This window comes from Narcine bancroftii, chromosome 5 (genome assembly GCF_036971445.1).
Source record: "Narcine bancroftii isolate sNarBan1 chromosome 5, sNarBan1.hap1, whole genome shotgun sequence".
Taxonomy (NCBI): Eukaryota; Metazoa; Chordata; class Chondrichthyes; order Torpediniformes; family Narcinidae; genus Narcine; species Narcine bancroftii.
In genome coordinates, this window is record NC_091473.1 from 88,002,141 (window position 1) to 88,025,200 (window position 23,060).

General features: G+C 40.9%; 1 protein-coding gene across 7 annotated transcripts in view; it reads right to left on the reverse strand.

The window, feature by feature from the left end:
* The window catches only part of kifap3a (kinesin-associated protein 3a), a 233,923-nt gene that overhangs the window by 36,017 nt on the left and 174,846 nt on the right, over positions 1-23,060 (reverse strand). For 6 of the 7 annotated variants that reach the window (XM_069938225.1, XM_069938224.1, XM_069938222.1 and 3 more), the window contains 3 exons: positions 16,917-16,970; positions 16,420-16,609; positions 7,215-7,311 (listed from right to left, as the gene is read on the reverse strand). In XM_069938225.1, coding sequence (XP_069794326.1) covers positions 7,215-7,311; positions 16,420-16,609; positions 16,917-16,970 — 341 coding nt within the window. The remainder of the gene's footprint in view (positions 1-7,214; positions 7,312-16,419; positions 16,610-16,916; positions 16,971-23,060) is intronic. The other variant, XM_069938220.1, reaches the window with a different exon arrangement.

Below are 23,060 nucleotides of genomic sequence, written 5' to 3' on the forward strand. Positions count from 1 at the left end.
GCACATATCCAAGGGTATAAAAAATCACCATTTTGCTGATAACGGCAGAATGCATTCTCCGACTAACATGTTTAGTCGCAAGTGTTACAATCCGGTAATAAAGAACAAAGAACCCTGATTTCGACTCAGCCTGGTGTTTGTCTCACTCATTCATGAACAAAGCAGACCTAACAATTGTCAGGTGCAACGAATAGACCCAGCTTTCATGGAAAGGGAGACAGCGACGTCAACCTCCAACAGTGCCAGTAAGGACAAATGGTGCTATTACTATGAAAGATGGGGCTCTGCGGCCCGCCAAGGCCGATCACCCTGCACACATCTGGGAAACACCTCGGCCAGCTGTCGGTAGTGGCAACATTGCTGGCCAAAAAGATCGACTCCTTTACATCTGGAATTATCATTCGAGGCGGCGTTTTCTCATTGACATGGGAGTGGAAGTTAGTGTGTTGCCCCCTTGAGAATTGACACTCGTTCTGGAAAGAAGGGGCCTCCCCTGACTGCCGCCAACAGCATCAAGATATACAGGGTCCACACGAGCCTGCTCAACTTTAACTCATGCCATTTCAAGTGGACCTTTACCATGGCCGACGTCTTACAACCACTGCTGGGCGCCAATTTCTCCGGGCGCACTCCCTGATGGTCAATTTTAAAGGACAACGTCTCATCAATTCCAAGACATTTCAATCAATTGTCTTGCACCATGCCAAATTGACTGCATCCCACCTCAGCTCGATGACCTTCTCCAACAACGAGTATGCCAGGATCCTAGCTGATTTCCTGGATATTATAACTTCCCTATAATGGCCAGCCCCAAGCATGGGGTGCAGCACCATATCCCCACCACCAGACTGCCATTCCATGCATGTGCATGCAGGCTGCCCCCGACAAGCTCCAACTGGCCAAAGACAAGTTCCACAGGATGGAGGAAGTGGGCATAATTACTTTACATGGTCCCCAAAAAGTGTGAGGGCTGGAGACCCTGTGGGATCTATCGCCATCTAAATGACATCACAACAGCTGACCGATACTCCTGGATGGTGCCAAGGCATTCTCCAAGATCGACCTGGTACGCAGCTACCATCAGATTCCGGTCCACCCAGACGACATCCCCAAAACGGCTCTAATTACCCCATCTGGGATCTTTGAGTTCCTATGCATGCCTTCAGGCCTCAAGAAAGTTTTATCCATGCTTTCTAAAGGCTTATGGGCACAGTATGCTGCAGGCTCAAGTTTGTGTTCATCTATCTCAATGACATCCTCATCACCAGCCACTCTCGCCAGGAACTCTGCACAACAGCTTGCCAGAGGCTCTACGAGCATGGTCTGGCAATCAACTTTGCCAAATGTCAGTTTGACCTCACTTACATCAACTTTCTTGGCCACCACATCAACCAGCATGGAGCAGTCCTGGTCTTGCTGCCGTCCAAGGTTGAGGCCATTGCAAGTTTCCCAAACCCTCTACTGTGAAGGGACTCCAAGAGTTTGTCGGCACGGTCAACCTCTATCACTGTTCCATGCCAGCAGCAGCCAGGATAATGCAACCATTTTTCAAGGTCCTGGCCAACAAGCCGAAAGAGCTCATTTGGGATGATGCGGCCATGACCGCATTTGACAACGCCAAGGAAGCGCTGGCACAGGCAACAATGCTGGTACATCCACGGGCAACCCACCAACCACTCTCACAGTCAATGCATCTGACACATGGCACAGCCAAGGGCAGAGACTGGAGCAACTGACCAATGGTAGTTGGAAGCTCCTCGCCTTTTTCAATCATCACTTGAAATGCCCTGAGCAGAAGTACAGCACTTTCGACCAGGAGCTACTTGCTCTCTGCCTCTCTATACGGCATTTCTTCTACTTTCTCAAGGGCAGGGCTTTCACAGACCACAAACCACTCACGTTTGCCATTGCCAATGTCAGTCCAACAGCAGCACCAACTGACCCACATCACGGAATACACAATAGTGATACAACACATCGCAGGCAAGAGCAACCAAGTCGCAGATGAGTTATCCCATACGGCTATCAATGCCATCCACACTCTGGCCCGAGGTGTCAACTTCACAGCCGTGGCAGTCACCCAGCAAGAGGATGAAGAGATGCTTACCTACTGCACTGCCATCTCAAACCTAAAGTTATAGGATGTGAGATTTTTGTCCACTGGCTCCATACTCCTCTGTGATGCATTTACAGGACTGCCAAGACCCATAATCCCCACTGACTGGTGATGCTAGATCTTTGACCAGCCTAGCTCACCCTTCCATTCAGGCAACAAAGAAACTTAATGCAGTCAAGTTCACGTGGCATAGATTGCGCAAACAGGTCGGCAACTGGTCTGAGCATGCATCCCCTGTCAAAACTCCAAGATTCAGTGACACATCAAGGTGCCACTGCAGAACTTCACCCCAACACACTGACGTTTTGACCACATCCCCGTCGACACTGTGGGACTGCTGCCTCCATCCAGAGGTGTCACCCACCTTTTCACAATCGGAGAGATTCACGAGATGGCCAAAGGCTGTCCCTCTCTCAGACACCTCCACTATAACCTGTGCATGTGCCCTCAACGCCGAGAGGATAACCCATTTTGGCTTACCGGCAAACATCTCCTCCGACAGATGTATGCAGTTCACATCTGGGCTGTGGTCAGCAATGGCCCAGATGCTTGGCATTAAGTTGCACCACACAATGACCTACCACCCGCAAGCAAACTGAATTTTGGAACATTTTCATCAGCACATGAAGGCATCCCTCAAGGCACAGCTACCTAGCCCAGACTGGATGGACGAATTGCTGTAGGTCATGCTAGGCATATGAATTGCCCTAAAGGAAGACCTGACAACTTCCTCGGCCCAGCTGGTGTATGGCGCCACGCTTACACCAGGTTCACCAGGGAACTTCATCCCGGCAACGCATGGACATCAAGTACTGCCCACGACCATGAGAAAGTGGGCATTTTCTCCAGTCCCAAAACGGTTTCACAACCACATACGTCCCACCCAACCTCCAGAACTGCCATTACACTTTCCTTCACTAAGATTCCTACTGTACACCTCTGGAAAAACCATACGAGGGGCCCTTCAGAGTACTACAGAACAATGCCACGGTTTTCATCATCGACATGGGTGGCAGTCCCAAGACTATCCCATTGACCAACCAGTGTAGATGGCGCAACCCTGTCACAGAGAGCATCCATCGTCACAACCAAACCCACCCTCATCTTGACAACCTGACCATCTCTAGTTCTTTGGGGGGGGGGGGGGGTCATGTGGTGGATTGCATCACTTAGTTCTCGAACTGTCATTCAGAGGTTTGGGCTCTCGCGGGAGTGAGTGCCCAGCGTGTGATGGGTTGTGAGAAATAAACTCATAGTACAAGGCAGGGTGGTTGCTTTTCCTCCGAGTTGGCAAGTCGACTCGTGTTTTCGACTATGGATCATGACATTTGAAATGAACTGTTGAATTATTAAACCTCATGTTCGAACCGAATTGTTAAACAATTAAACTCAGTGATTGTACAACCCACAAACAACTGCAACATTCTAAATCTAATTATTGAAAATTTAAATTTTAGCTGCCATGATAAGATTCAAGTTCATGGGCCTATATCGTGGCCCAGACACCTAGAAACTAGTCCAAAAATTTAACTATTAATGTAGTAACCCAACTTTCATGCTTCTATACAAAGTAAGGCTACTTTAAAACAGAAATAGAAATTCAACATTTTTAATAGGCTGAGTAAAGATACTAAAAGTGGTGCAATAAACATACAAGTAAATCCAGGTCAATAAAACAAAAATGATGCTGAGATGGTTCATAATTCTGGTTCAAAATAAATAACACCTCCCAAATGCAACATAATTAATTAGTCTTTGTTATGCCCATTACAGAGACTTGGCTGCAAGGGGGACGGGATTTTCAGATCAGTTGTTCCTGGGTTTTATTGTTTTCAACAGGATAGTAAAGGAGGTAAACGAGATGGAGGCATTGGATTGCTAATCTGGATGAGTGTCAAAGCTGCACTGATGGAGGAGCAGATATGTAGAAACATTACGGAAAGCTCAAAAGCAAATTGGTTGCTGTCTTGGGAGATTTTCATTTCCAAAATATTGACTGGGACTCTTTTAGTGCCAAAGGTTTAGAAGGGGCAGGATTTATGAAATGCATCCAGGAGGATTTCTTGAAGCAGCACATAGATAGGCTAATTAGGAAGGAGGAAATTCGATTTTGTATTTGCAAATGAGCATTTTTGGAATAATGATCACTATACCTTTAGTTTCAAGACTGTTATAAGCTTGGGCCTTGGAGAAGAGTATTAAATTGAGGGAGGGCAAATTATGACATTATTAGGCAGGAGCTCAGGACAACTGGGAGTATCTGTAATCAGACAATCCCTCAACTGACCTGACGGAGTTGTTTAAGGACCATTTTGAGTCCAGATGGGCATGTTCCAGTGTGTGGAAAGGACAGGAATGGCAAGGTGGGAGAACACTGGTGTCAAGAAAGGTCATGAATTTAGTAAAAGGAAAAAGGAGGCATATTCAAGATTTAGGAAGCTACAATCAGGACCCTGGAAGAATACAAAGATTGCAAGAAAGTGCTCAAGTAGGGTATTAGAAAGGCCAAAAGAGCCATGAAATGTCCTCAGTAAGGAGGATCAAAGAAAATCCCAAGGAATTTTATACACATTAAAAACAAGAGGATGACTAGGGAAAAGGAAAGGATCACTCAAAGACAAAGGTAGAAATTTATGCTTGGAGTTGGAGGAAGTGAACAAAGTGCTCAGCAAGTACTTTTCATTGGTATTTACCGAGAAGGACTGAGAATAGTGATAGGGAGCATAATGTGGAAAATGTTCATGTGTTAGGGCATTTTGGAACAAGAAAGAAGTGATGCTGATCTTTTGAGAAGCATAAAAGTCGATAATTCCTCAGGGCCTAACAGGATATAGCCCATGTGATTGAAAGAGGCCTTGACAAATATTGTTGCATCCTCACTAACAACAAAAAGACCAAAGAGTAATTAATGTTATAGGGGTGGCACACTTGGCCTAGCAGTTAACGCAACACTTTTACAGCACCAGCGATCATAACCAGGGTTCGAATCCCACAGCATCTGTAAGGAGTTTGTACAATCTTTCCGTGTCTACATGGGTTTACCCCAGAGCCTCCGGTTTCCTCCCACCATTCGATACGTACCCAGGGTCATAGGCTTTGTAATTGGGCAGCACGGACTCACGGGGTGAAATTTTTTAAATTTAAAATTTAATCTTTGTTCAAGAAGGGAAATAAGGGTAATCCAGGAAATAATACACTGGTAAGTCTCGTAACAAATTGTCATGCCAATTTTTGCTAGAATTAACAATATAATTGGACGACATAATTATAAATACATATATATACCAATTAATGAGTGATCACTACTTCCGCTGTTTAACAAAGGATCCATAAGTAAACCAGGAAATTATAGACCAGTGACCCTGATGTCAGTAGTAGGTAAATTATTGGAGGGTATTCCGAGAGATGAGATATACAAGTATTTGGACAGCCAAGGGCTAATTAAGGATAATCAGCATGGCTTTGTGAGCCATAGGTCGTGTTTAATGAACCTTGTAGAGTTTTTTGAAGAGGTTACCAAGAAAGTAGATGAAGGAAAGGCTGTGGATTTTGTCTACATGACTTTAGTAAGGCCTTTGACACTTAGCATGTTTGGCACTGGATTTTTGGAAAGTAGTGTTAACATCTCAGGTTTTAAACCCCTCATTTGAACTTTCTGTCTACACTGCTAAGAATTCTGCCACAAGAATGTACTCTGCCTTCAAGTTCAATCTTCCAAAGTGTATCACTTCACATTTTTCCCACTTGACCTCCATTTGCCAAATGTGAATCACATCTAGTCCAATTCATTTGTGAAGATCACAAAGAGCAAAATCTGAGAGCAGATCCCTAAGGAACACAATTAGTCACCGGTCTCCAGGCAAAGTATGTTCCATTTACTACCAACTTCTGCCTTTTGTGAGCAAACCAATTTCAGATCCACACCACCAAGTTTCCATGGATTCCGTTCATCAAGACATTCTGGATTTTATGATATATTACATTTTGTGATTTCATTATCAGTTATCAATGCACTGTATATCTTAGCATACAAGTTGAGTCCTGAAACCCTCAAAAATAACTCAGAAATGGTGGGGGGGGGGTGCTTAACTTATACTCCAGAAACCTTTGAGACTTTAAATTCAACTCAAAAAAACTGTTCAACAAATTCAGCATAAAAGACAACCCTGGATGCACCTTCCCTCCGCTCTGGGACACCTCCCCACAGCCGGGTGCCACCATAGCCCACCCTGACATTGTACAGAGCCCAAGGTTGCTGCTCCTACCCTGGAGCTGGAGGTCTCCGCTCCTGCTCAGAAGGCCAAAGTGGCCAAATTCTGCCTGGAAACCAGCAGGTACCCATGGTTCCTGCACTGAGAACAGTTGGGTAGTGAGGCGACTTCTTCGATGTGGATGGAACTGCATCCGATGTTGAGAATGGAGTTGCCGTAGCCGACTCCAGCTGAAGACTTGGATTCAGCTCCGTATGGCATCTTACCGGCCAGAAGCAAAGGTATTTTTTTTTTACTTGCTTGCTTAATTTACAGATTAATTACTTGTCAATTGTGGTTTTGTAACAAAGTATGGATCATCTCAAGAACATTCCTTGCATAAAATTGGGTGGGGGAGGTGGGCAGAGGTTGACTTATACGCCCAATATATGATAAAACCATGAAAATGAGACTGAAAATGGGAACCCAACTTAACTGCCGGTCAAATTATATGACAAAATATACAATAATCACAGTAATCTCAATCAATATTGTAACTTTATTATCATGTTGAAAGTCAACTTTAGTAGTTTAATCTTAATAAGAACTTAAATTGCAGTTTCAATGAACCTGGGGGTTGTTTTGGGTAAGGAGCGGGGTGGTTGAATTAAAATATTGTATTTAAAATAATGTATCTGACCTAGTTAATACTTTAAGTAGCAGCTGGCTGCATTAATTAAGCAGATCGCATCAAAAAAAAGGGTTCAGTTTTTTTGCAAGCTTTTCTTTGGGCATGAAGTAATTTGATCCAAAAATAATGTGAAATTGAATGTCAAATATTTTGGAAAGAAAATTTTGTTAACATCAAATTTACTTATAAATTTTAGACTCATATTATATTATCATACCTGCTATAAGGATGCTGTCCAACCAGGTCACCATTTTGAAACTGGTATTCACTTAAGAAATCTGGACTAATGGTTCCATCAGGGGGTAAAAGTCCATCTATAAATACAATTAATAATCATTCAGCACTGCTCAATTTTTTAAAAATATTTTCATCAGTTGATAATTTAGCCCAGCCCCTGCATACTGCAGTCAACACTATTAGCAGGACTACATTGCTTTGGTTGATTTGCTCAGATATACAAACATATCAAATGTTATAAATGCCATAAAAAAGGGAAAGGAAATAATTAGGCAAAAAACATAGAAGCCTTGTGTTGCTCAGAAAGTAAGTGTTTGGTTGTGTCAGTTTTTAATGTGCCTTTTAGGTTCCTGATGTCTGTTTCTCATGTTCTTAAAAATCACTGCAGGATTTTTCAGAAAGTCCTGAGCTAATGGATGGCATGGAATTATATGAGAAAGCAAACAAACTGTTTATGTTTGCCCAGCATTACCGTCTTGGGATCCAGAATGAGCTAGGCAATTGAATACAAAATTGCTTTTGGAGTAGGAGAAAGATAATGGTAGTGGAAGGGAGTTTTTCAGATTGGAAACGAGTTGCAGGGAGTAGCACTTGTTACACTGTGTCATTCATGTAATGATTTAGATGAGAATGTAAGTGGCACATTTAGTAAGATTGTGGACAACAACAAAATAGTAGAAAGTGAGGAAGGTTGAGGAAGTTATGAAAGAATATTGATCAACAAATAAAAAAATACAAGAGGATGACTAGGGAGAAGATAGAACCACTCAAGGATAAAGAAGGGTTAGGGTTATGCTTGGAGAGGAAATGGGCAAGGTACTAAATGAGATCTTTGCATTTATATTTACCAGGAAGGGCATGGACAATAATGGTCAAATCAAGTCAAGTTTACTGTCTTCAGATTTTACAAGTACAACCCAACGAAACAGCGTTCTCCAGTCCTTGGTGCAAAACATGCAGACAACAACCAGACATAACACACATATGGACAAATAATACATATCTACAAATAAATAAATAAATATTGTTTTATACATCTCAGAGTCTCAGATGGTTGTGTGAGCAGTTCCTTTAGTTGTTCAGCATTCTCACTGCCCATGGGAAGAAGCTGTTCCTCAGCCTGGAGGTGCTGGTTCTGACACTCCTGTATCCCTCCCCTGATGGGAGCTACTGAAAGATACTATGTGCAGGGTGGAAGGGGGTCTTCGATGATTTTGCACACCCTCTTCAGACAACAATCCTGGTAGATAATGTTGATGGTGGGTGGGGGGGGGGGAAGTAGACTCCAGCAATCGTCTCTGCCACTCTTAGGTCCTGTGGTTTGGCCTTTGATCCATTGCTCTGCACCAATCATACTACACTGTGATGCAGTCAGCCAGGAGACTCTCGATAGAGCCCCTATAGAAGGTTAGTGCCATCCTACACCCTGTCCTGAAGGCAGCATCACCAGCTCTGAGAAGGGTCCGGACCTCTGCTTCCCAATCATGGTTTCTGGTTAGTTCCGGTTATGAAGCATATGATCTCGGTGAAATCCTCAATGCACTTGCTGATGTAGCCAGTCATTGAGTTCGTGCACTTATCTATGTTTACATGTTAATTGTAGGTGGCCACCTTCCTGAAAAGCTCCAGTCTGTGGTCTCAAGGCAGTCTTGCAGCGCTACTGTGTTTCCCCCTCCGCCCCCCCCCCCACCATATCCTGATCTCCCTGCAAAATGACCTAGTTTGCCTTGCCAACGGTCTGTATACCAGGGTTAGCAGGACAAATATGTGATCAGAGTAACAAAGGTGGGGGCGAGGTACAGCCTTGTATGCACCAGAAATGTTGGTGTACACCCGCGTCAGGGTGTTCTCTCCTCTGGTGGTGAGGTTCACACGCTGTTGAAACCTTGGTAAGACCCTTTTCAGGTTGGCGTGAGTGAAGTTTCCAGCAACAATCATGGCACTGTCAGGGTGGTAAATCAGAGTTTCACAGATGCCACTGTGAAGCTCCCTCATGGCTTCACCCTCATTAACTGAATCAGCATGGCCGAGAATTCCATAGGCAGGTAAAAGATTCTGCATTTCACTAGGAGGTACTCTATCTCTGCTGACCAAAAAGTCTTTAATAGGGAACATAATGTGCAGAATGCACATATGTTTGGACATCTGAGATCAAGATAGTGGTTGTGTTGGTCTTTTGAGGAGCATTAAGGTGGATAAATCCCCTCAGACTACTGAAGGAGGCAAGTGAAGGGAATGCTGGGGGATTGACAAAGATTTTTGGAACCTCACTAACAACAGTGGAGGTTCCAGAGGACTGAAGAGTAGCTAATGTTGTACCTTTGTTCAAGAAGGGAAAAGGGGATAATCCAGGAAATTATAGCCCAGTACACCTCACATCAGTGGTAGGGAAACTATTGAAAATTATACTTTCAGATAGGATGGATGCACATTTGGAAACTTACGATCAAATTAGGAATAGACAACATGGCTTTGAAAAGGGCAGATGATAACTTACCAAAAATATTTACTTTTTTGTGATAGTGACAAAGTTGGTTGATGAGGGTAGGGCAGTGGATGTTGTCTACATGGACACTAAGGCATTTGAGAAGGTCCCTCCAAGTAGCCTGATCCAGAAGAGGAAGATGCATGGGATCCATGGTGAGTTGGTAGTTTGGATATGGTCTTCGCTGGCCCATAGGATTAGAGATTAGTGGAGGAAAGATGCTATTTGTGCTGGAGGCCTGTGACAGTGGTGGTCCATTGGGATCAGTGTTGGGAACCCTGCTGTTTGGGACATACATAAATAACTTGGATGAAAAAAATAGATTATGTGGCTTAGTATTTTGCAGATTATGCAAAAATTGGCAGAGTTGCAGGCAGTGTAGAGGGATGTCAAAGAACACAAACAGAATATAGGTCAGTTACAGTTCTGGGCAGAAAGTGGCAGATAGATTTTAATGCAGAAAAGTGTGAGGACGCAAGGGGAATGTACATAGTTACTGGCTGGGCTCTTGAAAGCATTAAAATACAGAGAGATCCAAGAGTCAAAGTCCGTAGCTCACTGAAGACTTTGGAAAGGAAACAGTAGAATTCTTATAAAAGTTTATCGAATAATGAGAGGCACTAATACGGTGGACATTCAGAATATTTTCCCCAGGGCAAAACATCATACATTAGAGGATATGCATTATGATGGTGGGGTTGCGGGGATGGGGGGTGGGGGGGGAGGGCGGGGATGGAGGAGTTTAAGGGAAATGTGCAGGGAAAGTGTTTTTTTTTAACAGAGTGATAGGTATCTGGAACAGGCTGCCAAAATTTGTGGTGGAAGTAGATACAATCGTGGCATTTAAGAGGCTTCTAGATTGACGGATGAAGGGAATGGAGGGATATCGATCAAGTCCAAGCAGTAGCGATTTAGTTTGACTTGAAAATCATGTTCCATACAGACAAGTACAAACTGATGCATTTTGGGAAGTTAAACATGGCAAGATAAATGCACAATAAATGATTAGACTCTGGAGAGTATTGTGGAACAATGAGACTGAAAGTGACAACACATGATAAACAGGAAGAGGAAAGCATTTGGCATGCTTGCCTTTATCAGCCGAGCATTGAGTTCCAGAGTTATGTTGTCATATAACACTTGAACAAAATGTTCGTTAGACCACACTTGCTGTACTGTGTGCAGTTCTGGTCACCAACTACAGGAAATATATAATTAAAGAAGGTGCAGAAAAGATTCACAAGAATTTTAGACGCTTGGACAGCTTGAGTTGGAAGCAGAGAGTGAAAAGGCTGGGTCTGTTCGCTGTGGCTAAAAGAGGCAGAGACAACAGAGGTAAATAAAATTATCAGTGGCTATCTACTCTGTCCATGCCTGAGTCTGTTTCCCATGGTCAGGGTGTTTAAAGGGATGTGAAAATAAGAGAGTAGTTGGTATCCACAATGAGCTAACAAAGGGAGGAAGTAGTGGAGCACCTGAATGGCTAAGGCAAAAAAGGGATATGGAATGAATGCAAGCCTGAGTTTTCTATAGCCCATAATAGTATAACCACATAATAGCTTAGACATGATGGGTCAAAGGCTTGTTTTTATGTTAAACAACTCCCTGTCTCAGTTTACATCTAAAAAAATTTTTTGATATGTTCCTTCTTTCAGTCTTTCTTCAGTCGACCTCCAAAATTCCTTTGCTTTCTATTGCTTCACCAGTTTCATATCAAACTGGTCCTTAACTAATAGTTGAAATTTTGCTGACAACTGTCTCAATCTATCAAAGTCAATGGACACATCATCAACCATAATAGCTTCATTAACTATCTGTTAGACCAATGCTGAACGATCAAAGGAACTGCTCACACTAATGATCTGTGATCCTCATATGCTAAAACAATATCTAATTATTTGTATTGTGACAGAGTCTATAGATATGTTTTTGGGAGATAAATTGGGAAAGGTTTGCTAGAGTAGGTCACATAAAAACACTTTAAAACAGATCTTATTTTAAATACTGGAGCTCTGTTAATGCTAGACATATCGGCTCTACAGCATTTGCAAGAGCTTTGGAGAGTGCTCAAGAGACTTTACTAATGTATTGTTGTTTTCAAAAGGCAACAGATGAAAGATCTTGTTGGATTCACAGATTGTCTGGAGATGTTCTAAGAGGGTCATGTGGTTTTGCAAGCAGAGAGAGTCAAACAGGCTTTCTCTCAGAGAGAGCAAGACAGACAGAGAAAGAGAGAGAGAGAGAGAGACAGAGACACAGAGATCACTTCGACAGTGTTACAGCCAGTAACAGCAGCTGGGACTTGAACAGGACAAGCTGGAAAGCTTGTGGAAAACCCCATTTGGAAGACGCGTTTATAAGTGCTTTGTTCAGCCTGGTCAAAGCCCTTATGGTCTAATGTTTCACTTGGAATAAGAGAAACAAAAAGGCACTCTGTGATGACCTGAAAGAAAGAGGTTATCATCTGGAGATCCCTGAAGGGGCCAAGTTTCGTCAGCAAGACACTGAGTTAGCTGGGTGTCCATCGTACAACAAATGTCTCTCTGAAAACTGACAAGAACCTTTATGAGCGGTAAACATTTACCTAACTCTTTTGGATTAGTTTTCACCCTGCTTGCCATAGTTTTCTCGTACCTTCTTTTAGCTTTCCTAATTCCTCTCTTAAGATTCCTCTTACATTCAATGTATCTTTCAAACATCTCCTTAACTCCATGCTTCTTATATCTAATGTACGCCTCCCTTTTTCTTCGAACCAAGTTTCCAATATTCCTTGAAAACCACGGCTCTCTCAAACCTTTTGCCCCTCCTTTTAACCTAACAGGAACATAAAGCTTTTGCACTCTCAAAATCTGATCTTTAAAAGACTTCCATCTCTCTACTACATCCTGCCCATAAAACAAATTGTCCCAATGCACACCCTGCAAGTCCTTTCGCATCTCCTCAAATCTAGCTTTTCCCCAATCAAAAACCTCAATCCTTGGCCCTGATTTCTCTCTTCCCATAATGACATTGAAGCTGATGGCATTATGATCACTGGACCCGAAGTGCTCGCCAACACTAACCTCCGTCACTTGACCCATCCCATTTGCCAACAGTAGATCTAACACTGCTCCTTCTCTGGTCGGCACCTCTACATATTGTTGTAAAAAACTATCTTGCACACATTTCACAAACTCTAACCCATCCAGTCCTTTCACAGAATGTGTTTCCCAATCTATATGTGGAAAATTAAAATCTCCCATAATTACAACCCTGTGCTTATCACAAATATCTACTATCTCCCTACAGATTTGCTCCTCTAAGTCTCGGTCCCCTCCGGGTGGTCTATAATACACCCCTACAAGTGTAACCTCTCCTTTCCTACTCCTCAGTTCCACCCAAATAGCCTCCGTGGATGTGCCCTCTAATCTATCCTTCCTAGGCACCGCTGTAATATTTTCCCTGACAAGCAATGCAACCCCACCTCCTCTTGCCCCTCCGACTCTGTCACACCTAAAACAACGAAACCCAGGGATATTCAGTTGCCAATCACATCCCTCCTGCAACCATGTCTCACTAATCGCTACCACATCATACTTCCAAGTATCAATCCACACCTTCAGCTCATCCACCTTTTTTACAATACTCCTGGCATTAAAATATATGAATTTCAGAGATTTCCCAATTTTTAATCCCTGTTTTCCCTCATCTTTAATAACAACATTATTTACTTTTCCTGCCAATTGCCCTTCATCTTCTTCCAGAGCATTTCCCTTCTCTATCACCTGCCCATCCATATTCAAATACTTACTACAAACTTTCTTTGTTTGCATTCTAACCTTCTCCTTACTGCTCTGTACTATTTTGTTCCCTCCCCCCAACCATTCTAGTTTAAAGGATCCTGAGTAGCCCTAGCAAATAACTCTGCCAGGATTCTGGTCCCCCTGGGATTTAAGTGTAACCCGTCCTTACTGTACAGGTCACATCTCCCCCAAAAAAAGAGTGATGAAATTAAAACCGAGACTAAGGTCCTGAATTTAAATAAAGGGAATTATGATGGTATGAGACGGGAGTTGAATAAGATTGATTGGGTGGTGTTTATGGGGGAGTTGACTGTGGATAGACAATGGAAAGCATTCACAGATCTAATGGAGAAATTGCAAAAATCGTTTATACTGGTTTGGCATAAAAATAAACCAAAAAAGGTGACTCAACCGTGGATAACAAGGGAAATTAGAGACAGCATTAGGTCCAAAGAGAGAGCATATCAATTGACCAAAAAAAGTACCACAACCGAAGACTGGGAGCAGTTCAAGATGCACCAAAGGAGGACAAAGGGATTAATCAAGAGAGCAAAAATAAATTACGAAAGTAAGCTTGCGGCAAATATAAAAACCGACTGCAAAAGCTTTTATAAATATGTCAAGAGGAAAAGATTGGTGAAATCCAGAGTAGGTCCTTTGCAGTCGGAATCAGGGGAATATATAATAGGGAATAAGGAAATGGCAGACCAATTAAATTCTTACTTTAGTTCTGTTTTTACAAGAGAGGATACAAATAACCTCCCAAGGATGTTGGGAAACATAGAGACTAATGCAAGGGAGGAACTGAAAGAAATCAGTATCTCTAAGGACATGGTCTTGGGGAAATTGATGGGATTGAAGGCAGATAAGTCCCAAGGGCCTGATAATCTACATCCTAGGGTACTTAAGGAAGTGTCCATTCAGATAGCAGATGCTTTCAGAATTATTTTCCAGAACTCAAGAGACTCAGGATCAGTACCCATGGACTGGAGGGTAGCTAATGTTACCCCACTATTTAAAAAGGGGGGTAGAGAAAAAGTGGAGAATTATAGACCGGTGAGCCTTACATCAGTAGTGGGCAAAATGATGGAATCCATTATTAAGGATGTAATAGCGGAGCATATGACTAGCAGAGAAGTGATCGGACAGAGTCAACATGGATTTACAAATTCCTTGACAAATCTATTGGAATTCTTTGAGATGGTGACAGGTAAAATAGATGCGGGAGAGCCAGTCGATATGGTGTACCTGGACTTCCAAAAGGCCTTCAATAAGGTCCCGCATAAACGACTGGCTTCCAAAATCAAGGCACATGGGATTAGGGGCAAAGTATTGGTGTGGATTGAGAACTGGCTGGCAGGTAGAAGACAGAGAGTTGGGATAAATGGCTCGTTTTCTGAGTGGCAGGCGATGACCAGTGGGGTGCCACAGGGATCTGTACTGGGACCCCAGATGTTCACAATTTACATTAATGATCTGGATGAGGGGATTGGATGTAATATCTCCAAATTTGCAGATGACGCTAAGCTAGGAGGGGTTGTGTGCATGGAAGAGGGGGTCAGGACGCTCCAGTGTGATTTGGATAAACAGAGGGACTGGGCAGATACATGGCAAATGCACTACAATGTGGATAAATGTGAGGTTATCCACTTTTGTAATACAAACTGGAGGGCAGATTACTATTTGAATGTCAATAGATTAAGAGATGGGGAAGTGCAGAGAGACCTCGGGGTACTTGTACACCAGTCTCTGAAGGCGAGCATGCAGGTACAGCAGGCGGTTAAAAAGGCAAATGGTATGTTGGCCTTCATATCAAGAGGGTTTGAGTATAGGAACAAGGATACCTTACTGCAGCTGTACAGGGCCTTGGTGAGACCACACCTGGAGTATTGTGTGCAGTTTTGGTCACCTTATCTAAGGAAGGATGTTCTTGCAATGGAGGGAGTGCAGAGGCGATTCACCAGGCTGATACCTGGAATGGCAGGAATGACTTATGAGGAAAGATTGCACAAATTGGGATTGTACTCGTTGGAGTTTAGAAGATTGAGAGGGGATCTCATAGAGACCTATAAAATTCTGACAGGACTGGACAGAATGGATGCAGATGGGATGTTTCCAATGATGGGAAAATCCTGAACCCGGGGCCATGGTTTGAGGATAATAGGCAAACCATTTAGGACCGAGATGAGGAAGAATTTCTTGACCCAGAGGGTGGGGAATCTGTGGAATTCATTGCCACAGAGGGCAGTAGAGGCATGTTCATTAAATATATTTAAGAGGGAATTAGATCTATTTCTTCAGTATAAGGGTATTAAAGGTTACGGAGAGAAGGCGGGGACGGGGTACTGAACTTTAAGATCAGCCATGATCTCGTTGAATGACGGAGCAGACTCGAAGGGTCGAATGACCTACTCCTGCTCCTATCTTCTATGTTTCTAAATCTTTTTAATTAGATTCCTTGTATCAGTACCTTACTACCCTAAGAAACCTAGCATGTATCAGTTTTAAACAGGCAAATTATTTGATGTTGAGCATAACTAACATTTTTACTCCATCAAACAGTTCTATTTTCTCCTTTCCTGAGAGAATAGTTGCATTCTTTTTAGCAAACACAGAAGAAAAGTGATCAGCTGATCAACCAAACAAATTATTTTTAATATATATATGTCGTCTCCTATATGGCTACAGAAATAATTCAACAAATCCTATCAACAGTTTTAAAAAAGATATAAATACAAATAACTATTATTGTGAGCCAGACAATGCTCACAAACTAAAATTTTACACATATATACAGACATAGACATATGCAGCTGCAGTGATTATTAAAAGTTTCCACAAGAATATCCTGATGTTCTTAGTGTTGTAGAGCTCTGCCTTAATTATTTACTCAAAATATTTTGTCTCAGTTTTCTCACCTGCATTGTAGAAAAGATCAGGCCTTTCAAGAATGTCTCCTTCATGAATAAATGTCTCTAACCCATCATCACCATAGACATATGGCTCACTTTCATCCATCTGGCGGTTCTCAACCATTTCCAGCCACTGTGAATTGTGCCAACGAAACTTCTCACTTTGAATTTTTTTGGCCCATTCTTCATCATATTCCTGTCAAAATGTTCAAACATGTTATATTGCCTGAGTGATGAAGTACTTCAGTAGAAAGGTTTGGATGGGGGAAGGCAGTGGAAGAAGAAAAGGGTGGGAATTCCTCCCAAAAGCCTGTCTAGGTAAACACAAACAACACTTAACCCCATGAGCCCTCAGGAATGCAAGGAGCTCATATAACTCCTGGCATTCACAAAGTATTGCCTCATTTGGCAGGCGAGTGGTTTGACCTTGCTTCCCTCAATATGTTAAAAAGAAATATATACAATATTGTTACTTCTATTTTTATTTAAATAAATATCAGTACCTGAAGGACAGCAATAAGAACATTTCGCTCATCACCTTGTTCTTCTCGGCTTCCCTAAATTAAAACGATCTCACAGTTTTCTCTTTGTAGCTCTATTAGCCATATAGATAAATAGCTATATAGATAAATAATCTTTGCATAAATAGTTTAAGTATTGATTTGCTATCATTAAGATGAAAATGGTGCATTAAAAAAAAATCACAAGAATGTTACTGGGACTGGCAGGCTTGAATTATTAGGGGAGGCAGGACTGGCCAGGCTTTTTTTTTCCCCTCTGGCATTTAGGAGGCTTTTCGAGGTTAATAAAATCATGAGGGACATAGATCAGATAAATAGTCATGGTCTTTTTTACCCCAGGGTGGGAGCATCCACAAGAGAACATAGGTGAGTGGGCAACAATTTAAAAGAGACTAGAGAATTACCTTATTTAAAGGCTGAGTGTGGTGTGTATATGGAATGAGCTACAAGAGGAAATAGAAAAGGCAGTATAACTGCAATGTTTGAAAGACATTTCATCAGGAACTTTAGAAGGATAGGGGCTAAGTGCAGGTAAATGGGACTAGCTAGGGTAGACAACTTGGATGGCATGGACAAGTTGGGCTGAAGTGCCTGATTCAGTGCTGTGAATTATTCTGTGTGTAATGAAACAGCAAACCCTTTACTGGAAAGCAGTGATTTTCTATGTTTTTAATCTCCATCAAAGAACAAATAATACAAAACCAAGTTCTACAGATGCAAAATTAATTCTTGTATTCAAAAGGCAAGAAATCATGGAGATACAGGAAATCAGGAATTGTACAATTAATAGCTCACAGAATAGCAGATTTGTAATCTAAAATGTTTTAAAAAATCAGATCTGAAATAACAGAAAATGCTGGAGACATTCAGATCAGGCAGCATTAGTGAAGTAAGAAACAGGACAATGACTTTTAAATCAAAATTTATTATCACGAGTATTTTCTCTATTTTATTTATGGCACATCAGGTTTCGTAGGCCAATTTCCTGCTTTTGTTCCAATAAAAGTAATGGTCTTTCATTTCCTTAAAGGATGAAAGTTCAGCAAAATATCATTCCTTTTATAAAGGTAGCAAAGCACTCTGAGCAGTACTGAATTGTAATTTATTATTTGGAAATAAATGAAATATTTTTGCACATTTGAGATCCATACACAAGAAACATGACTACTATTTGACCATGTAATTATACAGCAGGTTGGTGCAGCAGGTCATACCATCATGTGCTGCAACATAAAATATTTCAGAGTAAAACAGGTTGAAGTAACCCTAAGCTGTAGAATGTGACTTGTTTAAATTCTTTAATTCCAGCAGGAGTAATTTTTGGATCTTATCTTTAGTTTCTGTTAGCCAATTCTCTAAAATTTGCTAAAATTATTTCTGAAACATCTTGAAAATGGAATAATGGAAAGGAAAGCACTGAGATCAAGACATTTCTTTATAGCTGATATTTTATTCTGAAAGACATTAGTAAACCAGCAGTTTAAGTGGCGCAATACACAAAAGTGCTGAAGAAATTCAGCAGGTCACACAGCATTTATCGGAAGCAAAGGGCTATAACCAACATTTCAGGCCTGAGCAGTTTGTGTTGTCTATTTCAAATTGCACAGGCTAAAAGGGGCACATAACCTGGTTTAATTACCTAACTTACAAATCAATTTTCAAAAGGAAACCAAGACTCTCAGTTGAATTTTACCGACTTTGAAGGGTAGATGTCCATAGATTATCTGCAGCAATAATCTATTATTGGAGGAAAGATGTACCATAGCCACTTGCAACATTAAAATGCCACAAATCTTGCAAGAAATTAGAATGAGAGGAGTACATTATACTTTTAGGGCTTTCAGATAGGAGGCCTGAAAGAAAACTTTAATAATGGAGAACTGTTTGAGGAAAAAGATGGTAAAGAGAAATCATGTTGCAAATCTAAATTTATTACAGCTTAAAAGGAGAATTATCCAGTAGCAAATAAGATGTCACGTATAAAGCTGAAGCAACATTTTAACAGATGCTTGTAAAACATATTTCCACATAAAAAGAGAATAGACATTAAGGAATCTGTTTGCATTCACACAAAAAACACTCATTGGTACAATTAGAGTAAACCATATATGAAACACAAGGCATACCCTGAAACATTACCACAGCTGTTAAAATAATTGCAAACTTTCTATTTTTATTTCTTATTTCCTCTGTTCAACACCTAAATGTTCATGTCATTCATTTGACCCACAGCTATCTGATTAACAAACTCAAAAGAAAACAAACTGCTCTTTTCTGTATATTCTCCATATTAACTGATGAAAAGCAGGTCTTCTTTCATTTACATCTGGAGGTTGATGTGCTTGAAGCAAGAGAAATTACATTCCCACAGCAATGAAAACATGTACACTTAACCCCAATTCATTTTCAGCAACTGTTGAAATTATACTTAATCATAATTCAAACATCTAACCTCATTAATGTTTGGCAGCACATAGAGTACATATCAAAAGTGCAAATGTTAGGTGTAAAATATGCAGAGCCACAAAGATTGCTGGATAAACAACAAGGAGCAGTGAAAGATGCCAGAGAATAAGCTGAGTCAGGAACTTAGTTGATCCCAGTGAATGAAATATTAAATAAAATCCTTCCTATGTAGTAAATACAAGTAAACAAATATCAAAAATAATTACAAATGTGATTAAAATGGAAAGAATATGTTGAAAGTACTCATTTTTATATTAATTATTGATATATTATTTTCTCAAACATTCATTTATTTGACAAAAAAAATATTAAAGTTAGTCCCCTGTTTCAGTAAAGTTAAAATGAGCAACCCAAATGCACCTTGGAACAGCTCCATAGACAATAGGAGTCATGACTGTAAGAGGACGGACTGCAATGGAATCCTGAGAAACAATGCAGTTGGCTGGGAATGTACATACTCTAGCCAGAAGTGTGGTTTTCTTTGTAGTCAGGCAGTCGTAGATTATTTCTCAGGCTAGATTTAAGATGTGATTTTTCCATGTCCAAGAAAGCACATCTCAAATATCCAGGATCATTGCTTATTATTTATTTCACTGCATCTATTCCACAAGGAAAATTGATACTCCCCCAAACAACAGAAAAATAAATCTTGTCTGTACTTCCACATATGAGAGAGTATTCTGACAATTATATTTCCTCCAAATCTTCCCATTCCTTTCCAGTGTGGTTATTTCATGGGATTGTGGCATTCAAGTCGATTCAAAATACTTGATCAACTTTATTTCTTTCACATTTACAGTCAGTTTCAAGTTACAACTTTTTGTGGTTTAAATCTCATGTAAATTTGTCTAAAATTTTACATCTCATCTTTATCTATCTATTAATAGAAGATGATTCCTACTATATCCACATTGAACATCCTCACATCAGGAAAAAAAAGACCTTCATTCTAACCTCAAAAATCTGAAGTGCATTGGCTAAATTGGCAGACTTACTGTTTGCACATCTTCAAAACAACTTCCCTGCTATTGTACTCTTTTGTTCATAAATCTGAGAATCTGATGTGCTTTCCTAACCACCCTTTCAACGTGCCCTGCCACTTTGAAAGATTTGTGTGCTAACACTCAAGCCCCTTTGTTCCTGCATTCCATTTGGAATGGTGTCATTTAATCTTTATCATTTCTGATTGTCCTTTGCCAAAATGTATTACTTCACTTTTCTATGTATTAAATTAATTGGCTATTTTCTACTAACCTGGCAGACTATGTCCTTTTGCAGTCTATTACAAGTTTCCTTCCAAGCTTCACTTTCATTCATGAATGCAGAATTCTTACCACACCATATTAACTATGATTATCAACTAGTAACACTTATATCAACAGCGATGAAGAGTTTTGAAAGGCTGGTGTTGAAGCACATCAGCTCCTCTCTGAATGGGGACATGGATATGTTCCTGTTCACCTATCATAGCAACAGTTCTACGAAGGATGCCATCTCACTGGCTCTACACAAAGCCCTGGATCATCTGGACAGTAAAGATGCATTCATCAGGATAGTCTTTATCAACTACAGTTCAGCATTTAACACCATTATTCCCTCAAAACGATCAGCAAACTCCAAGACCGGGACTCAATACCCCACAGTGAGGATTGGTAAGAACAGTCTCCATCAGTACAGGGCTGCACTCTTAGCCCTTTGCTCTACTCACTTTACACCTACAATTATGTTGCTCAGTATGACAATAACCCCATCTACAAATTTGCTGACAATACCACAGTAGTAGCTGATGAGTCAGCATACAGAAGGGAGACTGGCTGAATGGTGCACCAACAACAATCTTGCACACAATGTCATCAAAACTAAGGAGCTGATTATTGACTTCAAGAAGAGAAAGCCAGGGGTATACAATTCAGACGTTGAGAGGGTGAACAAATTTAAGTTATTGGGAGTCACTATCTCAGAGGATCTTTCCTGAACCAAACACACTAATGGCATTGTGAAGAAATTAGGTCAGCATCTCTACTTCCTCTGGAGTTTGCAGAGGTTTGGTATAACATCAGAAACCCTGGCAAATTTCAACAGATGTGTGGTGGAAAGTGTGTTGACTGGATTCATCATGGTCTGGTATGGGGATACTAATACCCCTGAGTGTAAAGCCCTCCAAAGGTAGTAGACACAGCCCAGGACAAAACCCTTCCCAATATTAAGAACATCAACAGGGAACACTGCAGTTGGAGAACAGCCACAATCATCAATGATCCACACCTCCAAGCACACGCTCTTTTCTCACTGCTGCCATCGGGAAAGAGGTATAGGTGCCACAAGACTCAAACCACCAGATTCAGGAACAGCTACTGCCCCTCCACAATCAGACTCCTCAACAACAAACTCAATCAAGGACTCATTTAAGGACTCTTACTTGAGCACTTTAGTGATTTTTTTCATTCTCTCTGTATTGTACAATTTGTTTACATTTGTTATCTGTTCACATTTCTTTATTTTTTTACATGTATACACTGTGTAGTTTTTTTTTGCACTACCAATAAGTGGTAATTCTGCCTCGACCACAGAAAAAGGAATTTCAGGGTTGCTTGTGATGCCATGTATGTACTCGAACAATAAATTTGAAATCTGAAACATTTATTTTCAAGTCATTACATCAAAAAAGTGGTCTTCAAATGGACTCCTCAAGAATACTCCTGATATCACCATTTGGTGGTTAAAAAAAATTAATTTATCAGTTCTCCTCATTTAGACCCATCAAATAAAACAACCCAATTTTTTTTTGATAATTTAATTTATAATTTTTCAAACTCAAACAGTGTCAATAATCCATAATCCATAATAATCCATAATAATAAACACACTACATTCTCCAATTATATACAAGCTTCACCATCGAGTCTAATTCCCCCTTTTCACAAATATTATATCCAAAGACAAAATTAAATAGACCATCACCCTAAAAAAGAAAGAAAAGGCAATGATAAATTAACCCTCATCTCTTGTTCCTTTAAAATTTATCAGTATCCCTTTATTTTCCTGAGAAGTAAGGACACAAGGACCAAAAAGTAAAGAAAACAATGACATAAAAAATTCTTAGGAAAAAGTAAAAGCAAACTCAAAGATCGTAATTGTAGGATTTGTTGGGACCCCACTGCTGGCCCACAGGTCTTTAAATTTTCATGGCTCAAACTGATTAAGATAGATTCCTCCCACCAAGGAGAAGGCAGATGGGAGCAGACAGAGCAATGAAACACAGGAACCACACTACATCTTTGCAAGACAACCCGATTTTGAGGTGACATTTTCAAGGTTTGAATCACCTATACGGCATTATCTTTTTTTCTTTCTTTGGCTTGGCTTCGCGGATGAAGATTTATGGAGGGGTAATGTCCATGTCAGCTGCAGGCTCGTTTGTGGCTGACAAGTCCAATGCGGGACAGGCAGACACGGTTACAGCAGTTGCAAGGGAAAATTGGTTGGTTGGGGTTGGGTGTTGGGTTTTACCTCCTTTGTCTTTTGACAGTGAGGTGAGGTCTGCGGTCTTCTTCAAAGGAGGTTGCTGCCCACCGAACTGTGAGGCGCCAAGATGTACGGTTTGAGGCGATATCAGCCCACTGGTGGTGGTCAATGTGGCAGGCACCAAGACCTTTCTTT